We start from the raw sequence: 20,090 nt of genomic DNA, 5'->3' as shown, positions 1-20,090 counted from the left end.
TAAAAAAAGCATTTGATTTAGTTTTAATAGCTCTTCAGTCCAATATTTATTCAATTATTTTCCTTTTTAAAATCGCCCTGCAAAATTCAAAATTATTCATTTTTTTAAATTTTCCAAATTTCATTTTTAACTTCTATGCGCTTTGATAGAAGGAAATGGCTTTATATCCAGAATGGTGTTACTTGTTTATAATGGGCAATCAATACTCCGCTTAGGTTGAATTAAAAAAATGAATCAACAAACAAAAATGCTCTTGCATGACTTAAAATTTTATAACTCCAATGCAGCTATCATTGTGTGGTTTCTACATTTGATCAAACAATCAAATTCTATATAATATACTACTTTAACAAATACGCATATTGCAATAGATCTCTTGAAAGAACATAAGAGTAGTTAACAATCTTAACATGACTTCTTTTATTAACTTCCTCGAAGTTCAGACTTAGCCTTATCATATCTTTATTTAAATATTTTTAAAATAAAAATTGAATTTTATTTCTGAAGTTTATACATCTCTTCCGTCCTCGCCTTATAGGAGTTTTAGGTTCCCTAAGCTAAAGTTCTTTTCTAATGTGTAGGGTTAATAGTAGGGTTCTCAGTGTAAAGCTCTCATGTGCACAGCCTTCTCTCTTTTTTTTTTAATTAATTTATTTTAAGCTTCAATTTTGAAACGAAATTCTCTTTGTTTATTTTTTAAGAACCTGATGCTCGACCTTTTCCGTGCTCGGAATGTGGTAAACGTTTTCGCCAGCAAATGCATCTAACGCAACACTTACGCATACATACCAACGAAAAACCATACACTTGTGGGTATTGCTCCCGTGGTTTCCGTCAACGAGCGAATCTAGATCAACACATACGCATCCACTCGGGTGAGAAACCTTACGAATGCCCGCAGTGCGGCAAACACTTCCGTCAGAAGACCATCCTCAACCAGCACGTGCGCACCCATCAAGGCGAGCGACATTTTTTTCTAAATTCTTTTATGTTAGATTTTGATTAGAGTTACACTTATAAGATCGAAATTTATTTCCTTAACATTAATTTTTTATACTAAGAGTGGCGCCTTTTATGCCTAGGATAGTAGCTAAGCAAGTTTAAGTCTACTTTTAAATCAAACTTTAGATTTAATGTTAGAATTTTAGTTACTTTTAAAATTATATCAAACGATGAACTCAGCCTTCCTTGGAACTATACAAATTTGCTTTTGTTAAATGAACTCTTTTTATTTTGTTTTGTTTTTAATGCCTAAAATACACCCACACTCCCTAATCACTATTATACATAAACTTTTTATGCTTAATTTTCTATGCATCTCTCTATGTATGCAAAGAAAGTAAGAATCGACACCAGAATATACATATATTAGGGACAAGATTTTTATTTGAAAAAATTATCTTTTAAATTATTTTTCTTTTTCACTTAGTTTCATTTTCAATAAGGAAGGTATAAGGCCAGGCCTTTAGAATAATATTGCTCAAAGTCCTCGCCGATAGGTCTAGTTTAAATGTGCACTGTCTTCTTTCATTTCTTTAAATTTTTTATATTAAATTAGTTGCTGAAAAAAATTCTCTTTTTTTCAAGAACCAGATGCTCGCCCCTTTCCGTGCACAGAATGTGGTAAACGTTTCCGACAGCAAACTCATCTTACTCAACATTTACGTATACACACCAACGAGAAACCATTCACTTGTGGATATTGTTCACGTAGCTTCCGTCAACGAGCGAACTTAGATCAACATGTTCGAATCCATTCGGGTGAGAAGCCTTACGAATGCCCACAGTGCGGCAAGCACTTTCGCCAGAAGGCCATCCTCAATCAACATGTGCGCACCCACCAAGGCGAGCGACAGTTATTGAAAATTCATGAATGATAGAATTTGATTTAGAGATAAACGAGAGTTTAATTCGAAAAAAATTAAATCTTAAATCGTATTAGATTTTGAAAGAGTGACGCCAATATTAATATTAATTTAAATTTACCAACTAGAAGAGATGAGAGTCAGGGAAATTGAACACAATTCAAAAAATAATAAAATTGTTTTTTTTTTAGAATTAATTACAGAATAACTTTTAAAAATTAAACAATGGCGTTAAGTTCTAAATTCTTCTTAAAAATACACTCTAAAAATTTCTTGGATAGTTACACTTTTCTGGCTCTATTTACATTAGAAAGATATTTGAAATTTCTGCAATTTATTTTATTTCATTTAATTAAGTTTTAGGTTTTCTAATTAAACAAAAAAAACCAAAATTTTTTTATTTGCTTTTTAATTTAAATATTTTTTATATGATTAATATTTGTATCTTAACGTTAAAGAAATTCATGTAATAGAATAGTTGAAGTTTTGATTTGGCGTCACTCTTTAATATCGTCTTAATGCACTTTGATTAAAGGAAATGGCTTTGTTTCCAGAATGGTGTTACTTGTTTATATCTGACATATGTCCACGAAATAATTCAATTGTAGAATGAGGCATACTAACGCATATACAAAAATACTTACACATTATCTTGTCAAAATACCTCTGGCAAAAGCTTTCTTTTCTATAATATATATAAACAAATCTAATCGTATTTATTTATGTGAATTATTTGTTTCAAACACTGTCCTTTCTGCAAATTAATTGAATTATACTAATTTTTTGGCTCGTTTATTTTTAAAACCTATTGAAAACAGACGTAAATCACTCTCAGAAATTGCCAATTATTTTATTATCCTCTTTAAGTTAGGTTCCCGTAAACAAGTCACTATTCTGGAAATGAAAAAAAAAACAAATCTGGCAAAAAGTTAAATAAGGACGATCTCTAAATAAATTTAAATTAATTAATTAATTAACTAAATTTCGATCCTTTGATAAAGTGCTGAAGCACTTTACCTGCTCTAAGTAGATTAGCTTAGTTAATTAAATTTTTTATGGGTACTGCCCAAAATTAAAATGTTTTTAACATATTTCTACTTCTTTAATTTCATCAATGCAGATGTGTCACCACATCTTATATTTAAGAATGGACCTCATCCGACGTTATGGCCACAGGATGTTCCATTTCCCGGTGATGAGACTGAATCTAAGAATGACATTTCTGCCGGTGGATATCATGATGAAGATTCGCAAAATACACCAGATGGCAGCGGTGGTATTCATTATCCAGCATATTTCAAGGATGGCAAAGGTAAAATTTAAAATACACGCCAAAAAATGTGTAATAATTTCTAAATATTTGTATATATATTTTTCTATATTTCTTAATAGGACAAAAGATATTGCCAGATGTACTTCAACATATTGGTGTCCGTCCGGCAAATATGCCTCTTTATGTGCGTTGTCCTATTTGCGACAAAGAATTTAAACAGAAAACAACTTTACTACAACATGGTTGTATACACATCGAATCGCGTCCATATCCATGCCCAGAATGCGGTAAACGTTTCCGTCAGCAATCACACTTGACACAGCATTTGCGAATACACACCAATGAGAAGCCGTTTGGTTGTATGTATTGTCCTCGTTTCTTCCGGCAACGCACCATTTTAAACCAGGTAAGTTGAACACAGAAACATTTAAAATCAAGTAAATTTATTTAATTTTTAATATTATAAGCACTTGCGAATTCATACTGGCGAGAAACCCTACAAATGCGGACAATGCGGCAAAGATTTCAGACAAAAGGCCATACTGGATCAGCATACAAGAACCCACCAGGTAGTTGTAGAGTAGAAGATCTATATCTGAATACATGTTATAATATAAAATACTTAGATTTGTTTGTTTTATAAATGATATTGTTTATTTCATGTATAGAGAATAACTAGTTTATAATTTAATAAAATTTACTTTTTATTATTCCAAGGGTGATCGGCCATTCTGTTGCCCCATGCCAAATTGTCGACGTCGTTTTGCTACCGAAAATGAGGTAACTAAACACATTGACAACCACATGAATCCAAATGCTACGAAAGCTAGACGCAACACCACAAATAATAACACAAACAATCACGCAGCAGTGGCCGCAGCATCAGCAGCCGCAGCAGCGGCAGCCAACCATTTAATGAACGAAACTAAAAACGCTGCCGTAGCACAACAATTTCTAAATAACAATAATCCAGCCGCACCCGGCGATAAGTCATTAATACCACGTTCCATGGCAGGCGCCAACAATGGAGGACAACAATCGGTTGTTAAAAATGAATTATACTTCCCACAATGTTATGGCCCGGCTTTCCCACAAACTTTCCAGCCACAAGGTCAACCAACCGCGGCACATGCGCAACCACCAGTTACTGTCACATTAGCCAATTCGGCTCCAGGAGTAGTTGTGCCAACATCTGTGGTGGCACAGTGACATCCCTCAACCGCAGCAACTGTGGTGGTACCCGTAACATCGGCAGCTGCTTCATTGCCAACACATCAACAACAACAGTCACAACAACAGCCACAAGCTCATAGCCAACATACAGCTCCCCCTCAAACAGTTACACTCTCCATAACTTTACCACCAGTAGCCGCTCTACCTCCAAATGCGGCAGCACCATCAGCAGCCGCACATCATCCCACACATCATCCACCACATAGCAGCGCACCCGTTTGTGGTCCACCTCCACCACATGCGCATCACACAACTGCAGCACCGCCGCCTCCGCCACCACCACCTACATTATCACATGCAATTCCTATACATCCTCATATTCACTCGATATTCGGATCTCTATGATGACATCAAGCAGCCTAAGTATAATTTTTTTTATAAAGTTATTTAATAAAATTATAAAAAAAATGACTAAAATAAAAATACATAAAAATGTGTAACCATTTATCTGAACATATATCCACGTTAGGAAACTCTTTCTAAATTCTTTTCCTACGGGTATATGTCAAATAGATATATTAAAAATAAAATGCTTCAGAGTATTAAAAGTATTTTTTTAACACAAATAATTTCACTTAAAATACAAAAAATAAAAATTCAATACATAAAATTCAAAAAAAAAAAAAACTATATATGCAATATATATATATATGTATATATATATATTGAACGAATATGAAAACAAATGATACATATAAACAAACAATAATATACAAATGTATACAATATATCAAATTCTTATTAATTTTAACAATGACACTGATAATATTTATATTTAATATAATTATTTTAATTAAACTTAATTTAAGTTTTCGTAATTTGTCAAGAAAGTTTAAAAAACTGCGTAAAAAATTAAGAAAATTTTAAAGTTCACACACTGACCTCTAGTTTTATTTTTTTTTTTTATATATAAAAATTAAAACAATAAAAATTATTTATTAGTTTTAATATTAATTTTGATAAATAATTAAATTTGAGAATATTTAGAATAACAGAATTTTTTTTTTTTTTAAATTACATATGCAATCTAAGACTTAAATAATTTATTAGTTGTGATATTAATTTTTAAAATAATTATTTTTCTGTTTATATTGAAGTTTCCAATTCTAAAAATACAACAATAAAAGTAAATTATTAATTTTAATATTAATTTAAATTAATAATCAGTTTTTTGTATATTATAAAGTTCACAAACTTTTCAAAGTAATTATGTATACAATATACAACAATTTAATTATTTATTAACTTTAATATTAATTTTAATTAATAATTAATTTTGTAGATATTTTTGTTAGATATTTTGTAGATTATGTACATTTTTTTTATTCTGTATTTCTAATCGTTTATACAGACCTTTAATTTACCTGAAAAGTTTATCTTCAACTTCCTTATTTTGTTGGCTTGGAAAAAGTCCTTTTAGAAGGGGCTTTAAAAAGCTTTAATGTTGTTTGATTCTCGTAATCTTTAACATATAAAAAAATTTAGTGATATTTATATAAATTTTAGTTATTATTTAATAATTTAATTGTTCGGAGTATATATCGACTACATAAAAAGCTATAAAATGCTTTCTAAAATGTCGATACTTTTGAAAATTTTAAAAAAAATTTCAATTTTATTTAAATTGAATTTAAATATCAGTTTAAAATTTATAAAAAAAAAATATAAATTGATTTGAGAAGTTTAATCTTTGTAAGTTCTCTAGTTACTTACTACTACTTGGGTCAAATTCAGCTAAAATTTCTTGAGGAAACTTTAATTATTATTCAAAAGTTAATATATATTTATTAGTTTCTTTATATATATTCATATACGAACAAAAAAGAATAAAAAAAAAATAAAGCGAAATAAAGAAATAAGGGGAGGAATGTGTGTGAAATATTTTTATTTGAGCAGCTGAAGTTATTTTAATTCTTCTCTAGATATTACTTATAGAACATTGTTTTTGTTAATTTTTAAGCCGCTCTTAAAAAGCGTAGATTCTAAGCAAATTCCTATAAAAATAAATATAAAGTTGAATAAATTATTATTATATTAATTCTTTTAAAAAGTAATTATTTTCGTAAAAGATTGAAATAATAAGGACTTCCTTTTAATTGTGATTTTAATTTCTTCTTATTCAAAACTTTTGTAAATTTATTATTTATTACTTAACAAAAATAATAATAATGATATGAACTTAAATAATTGTCTTCCCAAATGTTAAAATTTTTAATTGTTTTAACATTTCGTTCACACTTAATAATTATAACAAAAAAAAAATGAGAGATGAAAAATGAAAAACAAAAATAATTATTATGTGACTCCTCAGAGTGCCATATTGAAAGCAAAAAATTTAATATATAAAATATAAATACTATAAATAATTATTACACAATAATATATAAACAATATTTTTAAGTGTGGACATGTTATTTAAATTTGATATACGCGAAGGCATTTACATATATAATTTTTAGAATACTTGTATAAGTTTTCTCCAAAAAATCAAAAAATTATTTTTCTTAGTGCTTATTATTTATAACTTTACTCATAATTATAATGAAATTATTTTATTATTATTATCATTTCCTCTTATTTTGTTTTATTTGTATTTTTTAATTAAATTTTATGTTTCCTGTATTTGAAAAAAAATAGATATATATATTAATAAATTTTTATGAATCACATAATTATTTGTTTTTTTATTTTTTAGTTTGAATTTTACTGTTGATTTCGCACAAAATGGGGTAAAACTATTGAAAATGAAAACGTTTTGGCAAAGTAATTGTATCTTTTGGCTGACAAAGAGTGCGTCTGTTTGTGATAAGAACTAAATTTGGCTTCAAGCAAAACAAATTAAATGTAAATAAATACGAAGAGTAAGGATAAAAGATTTGGATTGAGTTTGGCATATGTGTGCAAAAGTTTTATAGTTATAAAAATTTAGTAAACTTGTTTTGGATTTTAAATTCTATTATAAAATAAAAATTTAGACAAAATTTTGAAATTACTTCTAGGCTCTAAAACACACGAACATAATTAATAAAAAAAAGTAATAATAAATTTCGGCAAAGTTTTTTGGACAATTTTTCAAAATTTTATTAAAGAAAAATCTGGATTGCGTGAAACAAAAAAAGGCTTTTATTAGAATTAAATTCCATTTCTAGCATGAATTGCTATAAATATTAAGTATGTATGTACTTGGCCTTAAACTAAAACTTTAGTAAAATTTTATTTTATAAAAAAGAATTCTAAATATATGGAATATTATCAAAAAAATTTTTAAAAAATGTTAGGCTCTAAAAATTATAATTATTTAATTTTATTTTTAATTTTTAAAACATTTTGAGGCATTTCATGCTTTAGTTCTAATGAAAGCAATTATTAGACTGAAAGTCGCTGTGATAATCAAAAGATAAATTAATTAATTAACACTAAATATAAAACTTTTGTATATTTAAAATTAACGTACTTAAAAAATTAATAATTAAATAAAACTAAATTTAGGCGCTTAACAAAATTAATAAATCAAAATTTTAATAGTTACAAATAATTTATAAAAAATATTAAAAATGTGTGCGTGACACATTAAACTTAAAAAAAATTTTGCTCCATTTTTAATTTTTTAATTTTTGTTATGAAAAAGTTTATAAGTTAATTACATTTAAAAAAGCAATATCAGTTCTGTTTAAATACTTCACATGGTTTTGTTTTCTCTATTAAATCTTATATAATATTAAAAAATAAGTAAATTTGTTTTTTTTTATTATTGATGATAAAAACACAAACCAAGGACGAAACACGCGTGTATATAAAAAAAATAAAAAACAAAAAGTTTCGAAATAAAAAAAAAATTATTTGTACTAAAACATATACAAAAAATATTTTAGAAATGTCAAAAGTAATTAAAATTAGTAATTAGTTTACATAAAAAACATATAAAAAATATTTGTTTGTGGTAGAAAAAATATTTAGGCTCCAAAAATCGACAATTTTCGACAAATGGAAAAATGTGAAATGTCTGTAAAAGTTGCATACACAAAATACCGGAATTGACCTATAAATAAATGCTTATATAGCATTTATATATACTCCCAGCTAATCAATGTAAACGCATAAAACACTTGACATGACAAAATATCAAACACAGAATTGCACAATGAATTCCTTGGAAGGATCATAAAAGTTTTAAACTATATATAATTATTAGCAACCATGACTAAGGCAAAAAAAAAAATAATAAAAGTAATGACATAAAAATTAGAGAAATTATGTCCATAATTTATCTAAAAGCAAGCGAAGAGTAAATATATATATACATATAAATAAAACAAGTTTTAATAATTATAATAAAAAGAATTCAAATTTCTCCAAATAATAAAAATAAAATAATGTGAAATCATTAATTTTTCTTCATTTACAGTAACAAATTAAAACAATAGCAAGAAAGCCAATACCGAAGTAGTGTAAACTGCTCAACTACTTCAGAACTAATGAACATATATCAAAACATAAATATAAATTGTTATATATTATACACATTTATGTACATCAAATATGTATAAATTAATTAATAAATAGCAAGATACAAAAAACAATAGCCCAATTAATGAACCAAAAGTACAAATAATTTAATAGAAATAAAATCAATAATTTTTTGTCTTAAGTTGTTAAAATAAAAATAAAAATATAAATGAAAATTAAAACAAAAATAAAACTTAAAATAAATTTAAAAAATAAAACAAAGAATACTTTACATGAAAATAAAAAACAGAAAGGCAAAATAAAATGGAGAATTTGAATATAAAAATTAGCTTTTTGTATAAGTATAGTCTATACATACATACTTCAAAAACTAAATCGTGGTATATATATACATATATGTCCGAACAATTCTAATTAATATACAAGCAATTTATTTGATGGAAAACAAATTTGAAAAAATATATATAATATATAACTAATATAAATATTTTTATAGCGGTTGCTTTAAAAATACTATATTTTATTTACTTATTAATAATTTAATTTGAAATTATTATATATATATTGTTTAATTTAATATTTATAAAATTTTTGATTGTATAAAATAATTAATTTTATTTATTATTTTAATAGTTGTGTAAACTTTTACTTAAATAAATACTTATTAATAACTTATACTTAAAACAATTTTTAATCTAATGTTTTTTCAGATTAATTGGTAAATTATAAAAAAAATTAAAAAATGGACCAATTAACCTGTAAAAGCACTATATTATAAATTATTATATTATTAATAATTATTATATTATGTATAATAAGTTTTGTAATTTATTTCAATTTTGTATTTTTTATAATATTTTACAAAATGATTGTGTAGTTATAAATAATTTATATAAAAAAATGATTTTACGAAATTATTCACATAATTACTATTTAAATAATTATTATGTTTCAGTTTTATTTTAAATTATTATTTTTTTATTGTTTAAACAATGATGGAATTATTGGATATCTTAAGCTTTTTCTTGGTAATGGTTTAACCAGAAGAATAAATGGAGTTAACAATAGGTAGTGTAACTCATCTCTCGTAGGAAATTTTAAATGCATCAGAATGGATAATATACATATATCTCTAGGGTATGTGTTGTATAAGACCGCGCCCTCTTTCTTTAACCTAGTTTTATAAAATATTTAACATTCACAATTTTCTTTATCATTTTTGATTATCATTTACTAAATAATAAGTAAGTGTTATTAATATTTGCATCCATATTACATAGAAAAGGTAATAATAAAGAGGATATATGTATATAATTTTAAGATTAATTTTTAATCAAATGCAATTAACTGATATACAATGGTTTTGGATATTGCCTCAAATCCATCATTACTGATTTTAATTCAGTATTCCACCTTTTTTGTGGTACTTCTCACGTTAAAGTTTCAGAAGATGCTATCTTACACTACATGAAAAGTCAAACCTGAAATTGCCTTCTGAAGTACTAAATTACCTTTCTTCTCTGTTAACTCCGAAGTTAGCAGCATAAATTTAAAAATTTTAATTAATCTTGATTTGAATTTGCTTTCCTTCACTATTTAATCGCCGACCTATATATCGTGGTTTGGTCTTCATTGTAAATTTAATTGTAGTAAAAAAAAAGTACAATTTTTACGAAATTTACCTATAATGCAGATTTTCGAAACATCGTCTTATACCAGAGAGAAGATGATACAAACGAGTGACCAGTGTTGAACAGTGTTCTTATAGTTATATTATTTTCATATTTTTTTCTTTTTAAATACAACTATTTTATTAGAATTATTATTATAACTACAAATATTTTTCACTTCCAACAAAACTATATTATTATTTTTCATCCGTAATATTGTTAGAATAATATTATTTATGTTATTAATTGCTTATGTGAATAAAATAAAAAATTATTAGTTGTTTTTTTATTTTTAATTTAACTTTATAAATTTAGAAATATTGGTTATATTTTTTTTATTTTGCACACATAAGTTTTTAAAAACAATGAATAGTTATGATATAAGCAACCTTATTACTCTTCTAGTTTAGTATTATTAGAAAATTTTTAGTACTTCCAATATTATTATTTTAATATTTATATATAATTTTTACTGCCATTAATTTAACTGTTAGTTAAAGTACTTTGTTAATTAGTTATTAATATCGTTACTATAATTTTAATATAAATAGAATATTAATAAGATCCAAAATAACTATGCTTTTGTTATTTTATTATTTTAATATTTTTTCTATTTACTTTTATTACTTTTCTATTATGTTGAAATTATAATCATTTTTTCATTATCATCATTAATATGTTATATTATCTACTATTTTTTTTACAATTAAAGTTACTAAATTTTACAGTTAAAGTTTATTTTACATTATCTTAATACTATTAATATTTCTAATCATGTTTTCAGCATATATAAATATAAATCTAAATGAATTTGTATATATGATTTTCACAATTTTTTCACTATAAGTTATAAGCAACCGTTTTTTTTATTTATTCAAAATGAAACATGTTTTTCAAAAACTAAAATAATTCCTTTCTTAGAAAACACTAAGCAACAAAATATATTATCTATATTTATCAATATATTTAATTATTAGTATCTATATTATTATGAAGAAAAAAAATGAAAGAAATAAAAATGAATAATAATAATAAATTTAAATATAAATAATACAAAATTCAGTTTTGGCTTCAAAAAATTATGAATATCCCATTTAAATGCCTACAAGTATGAGAACAACAACAACAACATCAACAACAACAATATAAAAATATGCTATAAACAATAAGACAAGTTAAAAAATTTATTAAAACAACAACAAAACAACCGCATTCTACAATAGTGATAATAGTTTTAAGTGCAAAAAAATAATTAAGTAAAAAAACTATCAAAAATCAATAAAACAAGAGAAATTAAAATTAATTTGAAATATGAAGCAAAATGCGAATGCAATTTATAATTTAAAAAAAAAATAAAATAAAATAAAATTTAAATAATTGTAAATGTTGTAAGATTTAATTTTATTTAAATATCAAAAAAAAAAAAATGAACTATCCAAGATACTTCTTGAGTTTAGCAATAGAAATCGTTTAATTAATATAAGTTAATAAAATAAAAAAAATTTAAACCATATTAAGAAGAGAACGATGATGAAAAAGAAACTATTTGAAAGTATTTAATTATATGTAAAATATTTTTTAAATTATAATTAAAATACTAAAACTATAATTTTAACTAAATCAACTTGAAATAAGAAAATCTTAAATTTAAGAATACACGAAAGAAAGGATATTAAGATATTTAAATTTATTTTTACAGAACAAAACACAACAAGAACAAAACAATAGCCTCAATGTTAATTAAGCATTTAAAACAGAAATATACAAAAAATTGTATAAAAAATTAATAAAGTTTGTTTAAGGCGTTTAAAATTTTTTAATTTTTTATTTAAATTTATTTAAAAATATTTTTTTTTACATTAAAAATAATTTTTTTTAATTATTATTTTATTTTTCAAATATGGTTCCTTAAATAAAACTTTTTAATATTTAGCACAGTGCAGAGTTATGTAGAGATTATGTAGAGAGATAAATAAATATAATTAATTTTAAGTAATCAAACAGCAAGTAATATAATTTTTTTTTTTAATTTAATTAAATATTTTTTTAAAACCGTTGTATTATTTCAATAGTTTTTCATGCATTTAACATATATTTAAATTATATATAATCAATTAAAAAACAACGATTAAACTTTTGAAAATTTAATCAGTATAAATATTTTTTATTGTTTTTAATTATTTAATAATATAATTCAATAACATAATTGATCCTTTTTAAAGTTTTAAGAATATATACAAATAAAAGCTTTATTTAGTTATATTTTAATTTTTTATATAAATTAAGTAATCAGTTTCTTAAAATAAATTTCTTTCATAAACTAATTTAGTGATAGTCATTTAATTTAAAAGAATTAATAATTTTTTTAATACAGTTTTTTTTAAACATAATATGTTTTTTATTGTTTATAACTATGAATGTTCATAATTTTAAATTTTTAGTTATTTTAATATTTATTTAACATTGATTTCATTTGCATAATTAATATTAATATTTTGTTTCAATGAATGCATAATATCAAATATTGCAAATGAATTATTTTATTAAAAAATTTTAAATGATACTTACTTTTTTATAATATTTAAGGAGGAATGTGTATATGAATTAAAAAATTTTTAAATTTAATATTTATATTTATACTGTTCTACAATTTTTATATTTTTTGTCCCCATCCATATAATACTTTCTAACAATAGAAATAAATTATTATTATATGTAATATATAATTATAACTATAATTTTTTTTTTTTTTGGTTTTTATATATATATATTTAATATCTTTTATATTTGTACTTTATGCCAGATCAGTATTTTACTATAGATATATATTCTTTTTAGTTTTTTCTGTTTGTGTTAAGAATTTTAAACGCTTTAGCAACTTTAAAACCAAATGTGCCATAGAACCATAATTGAAAATTATTTTATGAAAAATGTTTTTTTCACTTTTACAACCACAAAAAAAAATAGAAAATAATATATTATTGAAATATTTTTTTCAATTAAGAAACAATAAAAAAAAGTACAGAGTGTAAGCATCTGCAAGAAAATGAATGTTGTAACGAAAATCCATAGTTAAATTTTTAAAATGATATAAAAAACTTATAACTTATATACCATATATAAAATAGTAAAATAAAATTTTCCAAACATGAAACTTACAGCAAAAAATTAAAACTACTTTTAAGAATTCCCCTAAGAAACTGAATCAGTTTAAGTTGAAAATAAAAAATTAATAAGAAAACTTTAAGTAAACACTTGTCAATATAAGTTTTTGCTTTACTCTATATATTATTCAATATATACATATAACTATATTATATAAATATGTAAAAAGCAAGGAATGAGATGCAATAGAAATAAAATTGTTATGATTTAATACGATATCTCATATGAGTAAAATATGATTTCTATATATTAAATGACAGGGAGAACAATAGAAACAAATTTAAGTTATTTAAAAACAAAAAAAAACAAAAAATAAATCAAAGAAAATAGCAACAGCCAGTATGAAAATTGAAGATCGAAAAAAATTGTAAAAAAACTGAAAGTATTCTATAAAAAAGAAAAAATGCAATAAAAATAAAATGATAAAAATAGCAGAGAATTTATTTAAAAGGAATAAGCGAAATCAATTCAAGAAGAAATAGAAAAATGGTATATATTTTATGTTTTGTACATAGAAATAATTATTAAATATTTATATTTAAGCTAAAACCTCTGTAAAATAAAACTGAACTACAATAACAATAGAACTAAATAATTTATATATACAGTAAAATTAAATAATTAATTATTTGTAAATTTCTTTAATTAATTTTAATTATTAATTTTGAATTATGTTAATTTTCCACAGCCTTAAATCAGTTGAGAAATAAGTAAAACTTAAAGTGAAACCTAATTAAAAATATATAAATAAATAGTTGAATTGGAAACTAAGAGATACTGCATATATAAGTAAGTAAATGAGAGATAAGATATTTATTTTATATAAATAAATAATTTTATTATTTAAAAACTCAAACAACAACATATCCGCACTTTCTAAGCCATCATTTTAAATCAATTATTTTGTTGTTATTATATTTGTTTTAAAAATAATATTTGTTCCTTTAGATAATTTTTTATCAGAAAGTGAGAGATTAAAATTATTTAATTGTTTGTAAAAATAAAAATAAACTAAAAATAAAATCATATTAAAAAGTAATTAAAGTTCTATATACGGCAATTTATACAATTTGACTCAAAAAGAACAAAGCAAATAAAAAATCATGGCTTTAAGTAAGGAAAGAAGAGTAAAAGATAAAAATACAAAAGAAATCAGAGCATTACATTTAGAAAAAAGTTTATAATATTTTATATTAAGTATTTATGCATATATAACATAATTTAGAATTCTTCACTTAAAAAAATCAAATAATTAATTTAGGAATGCAGATTTCGTGGTAACTTTTAATTAATTTAATTAAAACTATTTCCAAATTAATTAATTAATTAATTTATTTAATTATCATTTATGCATATATTAATAATAATTTAAAAATTAATTTAAATTAATTATAATTATTATAATTTTAATCAATTATAATTAATTTACTCAAAACTATTTTCAGTTAATTTAATTATATATAATTTTAATTTATTTAATTATCATTTATTCATTTATTAATAATAATTAAAAAATGATTATAATAAATTATTATTATAATTATAATTAATTTAAATAAAATTTAATTAAAAATATTTTCAATTTATTTGATTAAATTTAATTTCAATTTATTTAATTGAAATAATTTAAAAATTAATTATAATTATTATAAATTTAATCAATTATAATTAATTTAATTGAAAGTATTTTCAATTTATTTAATTATATTTAATTTTAATTTATTTGATTTTCATTTATGCATATATTAATAATAATTTAAAAATGTTCAAAGTTTTTTTATTAAAAATTAATAATAATTAGAAAATTGAGTAAATTATATTTACAAAATTTCTAAATAGTGAAAAATTCTTGATTAATTAATTTAAATTGAATTAAATTAATTCCTTTTCTCATATTCTCTCAAAAGTGAAAAACTTTAATATCTCTGATAAATTTAAAATTTTCTGTAAAGGTTTTTTGTAATGCGCTGAGTATATTCTCTCCTTTGAGCTATGGTTTTCTTTTGGAATTTTTTAAAACTAATTTTTTTTATATTAATAATCCTTTACGGTTATTTTGAGAGTATTATTTACAATAGCAAAACGCAACCAACTGAAAATATAGTACAATAACTACAAACATTTTATTCCATTTTTTATACAAAAAACAGAAAATAATAAACAAAACAATAGAAAGAATATAATCAGAATATAACTGAGAATCAAAAGCAAATACAACAAATCATATAAGCCATAAAACAAATTTTTATGTATATTTTTCACAATAGCAACAATAATAAAACCGAAAACAAAAAAATAGCTAAGGAGATTGTTAAATTTTTAAATGAATTTTTTAATTTTTATTAAATATTTACAAGCGAGCGAAACCAAATAGAAATGTCATATATAAGATTCAAAATAAAAACACAAATGATATAAAATTTATATTACAAGAAAAACACAACAATAAGAACAGAAAATCAAACAATAAATAAAATGAAAATCTCACTTTACTGGTAAAACAACAACTACAAACAACAATAATTAATAATATATAACAGTAACTAAACTAAAAACAATAGAAATTCTTAAGAAATTTAAATTTTAAATTTAATTATTTTATTTTTTTCTAAACTTAATTTTTTTCTTTTACTGATTTTTTAAAAATCTAAACCAATTTTTTAAATTATTTATTTTTCTTACAACAAACAAGCAAACAACAAAACAACAACAAACAACCAACAACGCAACAATTTTTCCGCATTAAAAACAAAAAGAAAATTTTAAAATTTAAATTCAAAATTTTTTATCAAAAAAAAACAAAAAAAATTCTCAAAATGAAAAGAAAAGTCAAGAAAAAAATAAAGTTTTGAATCTACTGGCAAGAATATTTGACGAAAACAAAAACAAAAATAAAAAAATATTCTATTGACAATTTTGTAACCAAATTCATTTTATCCTCTTATAAAAATAAAAGTATAAGAATTTTTTAAATGTTTAGCAACGTATTTAAATTAAAATTATAAGAAGTTAAAAGAAACAAAAATTACTATAAGCATAAAATTAACCAATGGTCATGGTCTATAGAAAGTGTCCAGAAATTAAGTAAGGAAATCTCTAAATTTTGTCAGAAAAAAAAATATTTAAAAAATGATGACTACTCTAAATTAAAAACAAAAATTATAAAGCAATTATAATTTTTAAAACAAAAAAAAAAAATCAAAAAACATTTTGAACCAAAAAGTCAAAAATAATGTCTCGGCTAGATCAAAAATAAAAAAATTATGTCCTGGAAAAAAAAAAATTTATGAAATTGCAAATTTTTGGAGCAAAATAAAAATTAAAATAATAAAAATACATATTTACTCTCAATATAAAGCTTATATATAAAATATTTAGGAAAAAGTAAGCATCATTTTTAACCAAAAAAAAAAAAGAATAAATAAAATAAAACTTAATAAATAAAGCAAATTTTAACTTTTTAGGTATAAAACAAACAGTCATAAATAACCAAAATTCAGCAAAATATATCAAAACATTAAGGAAATTCAAGAAGAAATTAAGAAAGTCTATAAAATCATGGCATCAAAAATTAAAAATGAAAAATTAAAAATTAAATTAAATTTAAAATATATAAACTTAACCAAAAGGAAGAAAACTTATATAAAAATACAAATTCAAAATTTTAAATTGTTGTAACATTTTACAAAAACAAAAAATTAACTTTTATTTCCCTAAACCCCACCACACTCAACCAACTCTGCAGGTTCCAAAAACTTCATACAATCGGAGTGTATGTAAGAGTGTACCTTGTCTTCTTAAATACACTATATTTGTTATGGAACATGGAAATACTTACATACACTTTTTAAAGCACTCTATTAGGTTGAGCAGCTTTCCAATTCCACTCCACACTTCTGCCATCCCTTCCCTTTCCACATATGATAGCCCATCTATAGTATATCCTATTGGTTTAGATTTTAAGAATAATTTTAATCTTGAAAAATTATCAAAAACGAAAAAAAAATTAATTTTAATATTAAAAAAAAAGTAATTTAAAAAAAATATTAGAAATTTTGTCCAAAATTCAATTTCCGAAAAATACGATTTTTAAATAAAAATATTAAAAATAACATCAAAAACATATAAATCTAGTTTAATGTGTCGTAAATTTTACTTTTTTGTATTAACTAAATTAATAACATTTAATATAAAATAAGAAAAAAATTATTATACCGTGGCAAGTAATTAATTAAAAAAGAAATATAAACCAAAACATAAATTATATTATTATACAAGAACAAAATAATGAATAAAGTGAATCTTGTAATATAAAAAAGTGTTTTCATTTACTTAAGAATTATAGATAATTAACACATACCTTCAAATCCATATACAACTAATATATACATGTATATGTATATTACCACTATTCACATGGCAAAATTTAGGATGTATATAGTTTAAAACGGCATCCACACTGAAATTTAGCTGACTTAAAGGCTCAATTATTCGATACGCACCGTAAGAACTTAAGCGAACTTAAGCCAAAGCAAAATGCACAACCAACCATACTTGTGTTTTTGATAGGAACGATATGAACAAAGTTGCAGCTTTTGTTTACCGCGTGTACACAGATGTAGTTGGATGTGCATTTCGCTTTGACTTAAATTCTTACGCAGCGTACCGACTAACTGAGCCTTTAATTGGCAATCAGCAATTTGATAAAAAAAATTTAACTACAAAACATGTTATTTTATAGAAACAAAGTAGTTTTGAAAAATAGTGAAATCCTGCCCTATGGAAAAAGGCAATTGCCGCAAACTTTCAAGTTCAAAACAAGTTAGTTAAAATGTGGTCTGAAAGAGTTTTATATCCTGGTATGTTAGGAATTAGGAAAAACAAGAAGACTAAAGAATCAAAAACATTAAAAAATACACACTAACTCCGCGCTTATACTTTCAAATCAAGTGTTACATATTTATGTCAGAAAGATATGCTGGAATTCAAAATATACTTTTATGGCTTCAGCTAAATGACTCAATGAATAAGTAATCATAGTTCTTGGTAAATTAAATTGCTTCAGGCACTAACTTGCGTTTTGTCAAACAAGACAAGAGAGAGCGTAGAGAGATAGAGTATATGTGAGAAAGAGATAGAAACAGATAAGTAATTAGAATTTAATAACATTTGCTTTGTTTTAATTAAAATTTTTCAACATAAAACTAATTCACCACTAAGTTAACTAATTGACTAAAATTAAGTGTAAATTAGTAGCAGATAGTGAGAGCACAGTTATATAGACAACTTTAATCCAAAGTTATACAGAGGGAATAATTCGTCCCCTCTGCAAAAATGTGTGTGTGTAACGCAGTACTTACTTTCATACTAAAATGACAAGTCCTGTACCAATGCTTGTCTATTAAATAGTTTTTAAATAGTGCTATATTAGTATGACCACCAACAGGGGGCTACTAAATTTCGAGTGAGTCCTCGGCAACATATCGGCATACAAGTTTTACTGAAGCAGAAAACTACTCGAATTATGACAAGTTTAAATGCTACAGAACCGTTTCTTACACCACTTCATGAAGCTATTCGCGAAAAGATAGTAGAATTATAAATAGAAAATTCTTAGTTTTTGCACAACAATAATGCATACTATATTGATTCTTCGAAAGTACTTCACCATAAATTCAATTCGCATCGTTGCACAAACTTCTTATTTACTTGAGTTAGCATCATTTGATGCTATTCCGTAAGCTCCGAGGACTCCGTTTCAATACGATTAAGAAAATAAAAATCGAATTACTAAGTGATTTGTAATAGAAAAATAAACTTTTATTTTCATAATTTGGTGAAAAAAACTTTGAATTCTTTAAATTCTAATTCTATTGTTTAAGACAAAAACAATATATGAGTTTTGTGTTGATCTTTGGCATAAAATTTTCAAAACTTTCGATGTTTCTTTAAAATTACCAACAAATAATATAAGATATGCGTCAATATTTATGACTAAGTAGTATTTACTAGTTTCGTTGGGTTCTCGAAAATCGCGATGGGTTTTTTTTTGTGGGTGTTTCATATGATTCTATAATAAGAAATATAACAAAGGGCGGCAAAAATCCTTCTACTGTACCCACCACGAGGGAGACGCTTGGAATGGGTCACATAGTATTCTCGTCCCGTACGTTTTCAGCGCGGTGCCCTGCTAAGATCAAGAAGAATTGAGTGAGTGCCCTTAGCTCTTCAATAGCGTTTTTTTACGCCTCAACAGGCCGTTGAGACGTTCAAGACCCTGTTTTTGAAGATATCACCTTTAGAGTGGCAAAACTTTTTCAAAAATTGGTTTAATCGAATCCAAAAACAATAAAAACTTTTTTCACTGATTAACCACTTTGTTTTCATTGTTAGGCGTAAGACTTAAACGGTAGTCCT

The 20,090-nt window shown here is 23.5% G+C and overlaps 1 protein-coding gene across 14 annotated transcripts in view; it reads left to right on the top strand.

Annotated features, from left to right (window-relative positions):
* LOC119668762 (endothelial zinc finger protein induced by tumor necrosis factor alpha) overlaps positions 1 to 4,938 on the top strand; it is a 69,908-nt gene extending 64,970 nt beyond the window's left edge. For 5 of the 14 annotated variants that reach the window (XM_038078379.1, XM_038078374.1, XM_038078376.1 and 2 more), the window contains exons 5-10: positions 702 to 959; positions 1,588 to 1,845; positions 2,986 to 3,177; positions 3,258 to 3,544; positions 3,606 to 3,710; positions 3,856 to 4,938. In XM_038078379.1, the coding sequence (XP_037934307.1) occupies positions 702 to 959; positions 1,588 to 1,845; positions 2,986 to 3,177; positions 3,258 to 3,544; positions 3,606 to 3,710; positions 3,856 to 4,347 (1,592 nt within the window). In that variant the 3' untranslated portion in view covers positions 4,348 to 4,938. The remainder of the gene's footprint in view (positions 1 to 701; positions 960 to 1,587; positions 1,846 to 2,985; positions 3,178 to 3,257; positions 3,545 to 3,605; positions 3,711 to 3,855) is intronic. The other 9 variants (XM_038078388.1, XM_038078387.1, XM_038078382.1 and 6 more) reach the window with 8 other exon arrangements.
* Positions 4,939 to 20,090: the final 15,152 nt, after the last annotated feature.

Source organism: Teleopsis dalmanni, chromosome 1, assembly GCF_002237135.1.
Source record: "Teleopsis dalmanni isolate 2A chromosome 1, ASM223713v2, whole genome shotgun sequence".
NCBI classification, from domain to species: domain Eukaryota; kingdom Metazoa; phylum Arthropoda; class Insecta; order Diptera; family Diopsidae; genus Teleopsis; species Teleopsis dalmanni.
The sequence above is the reverse complement of the archived record's forward strand: the minus strand, read 5'-3'. Positions and strand labels throughout refer to the sequence as shown.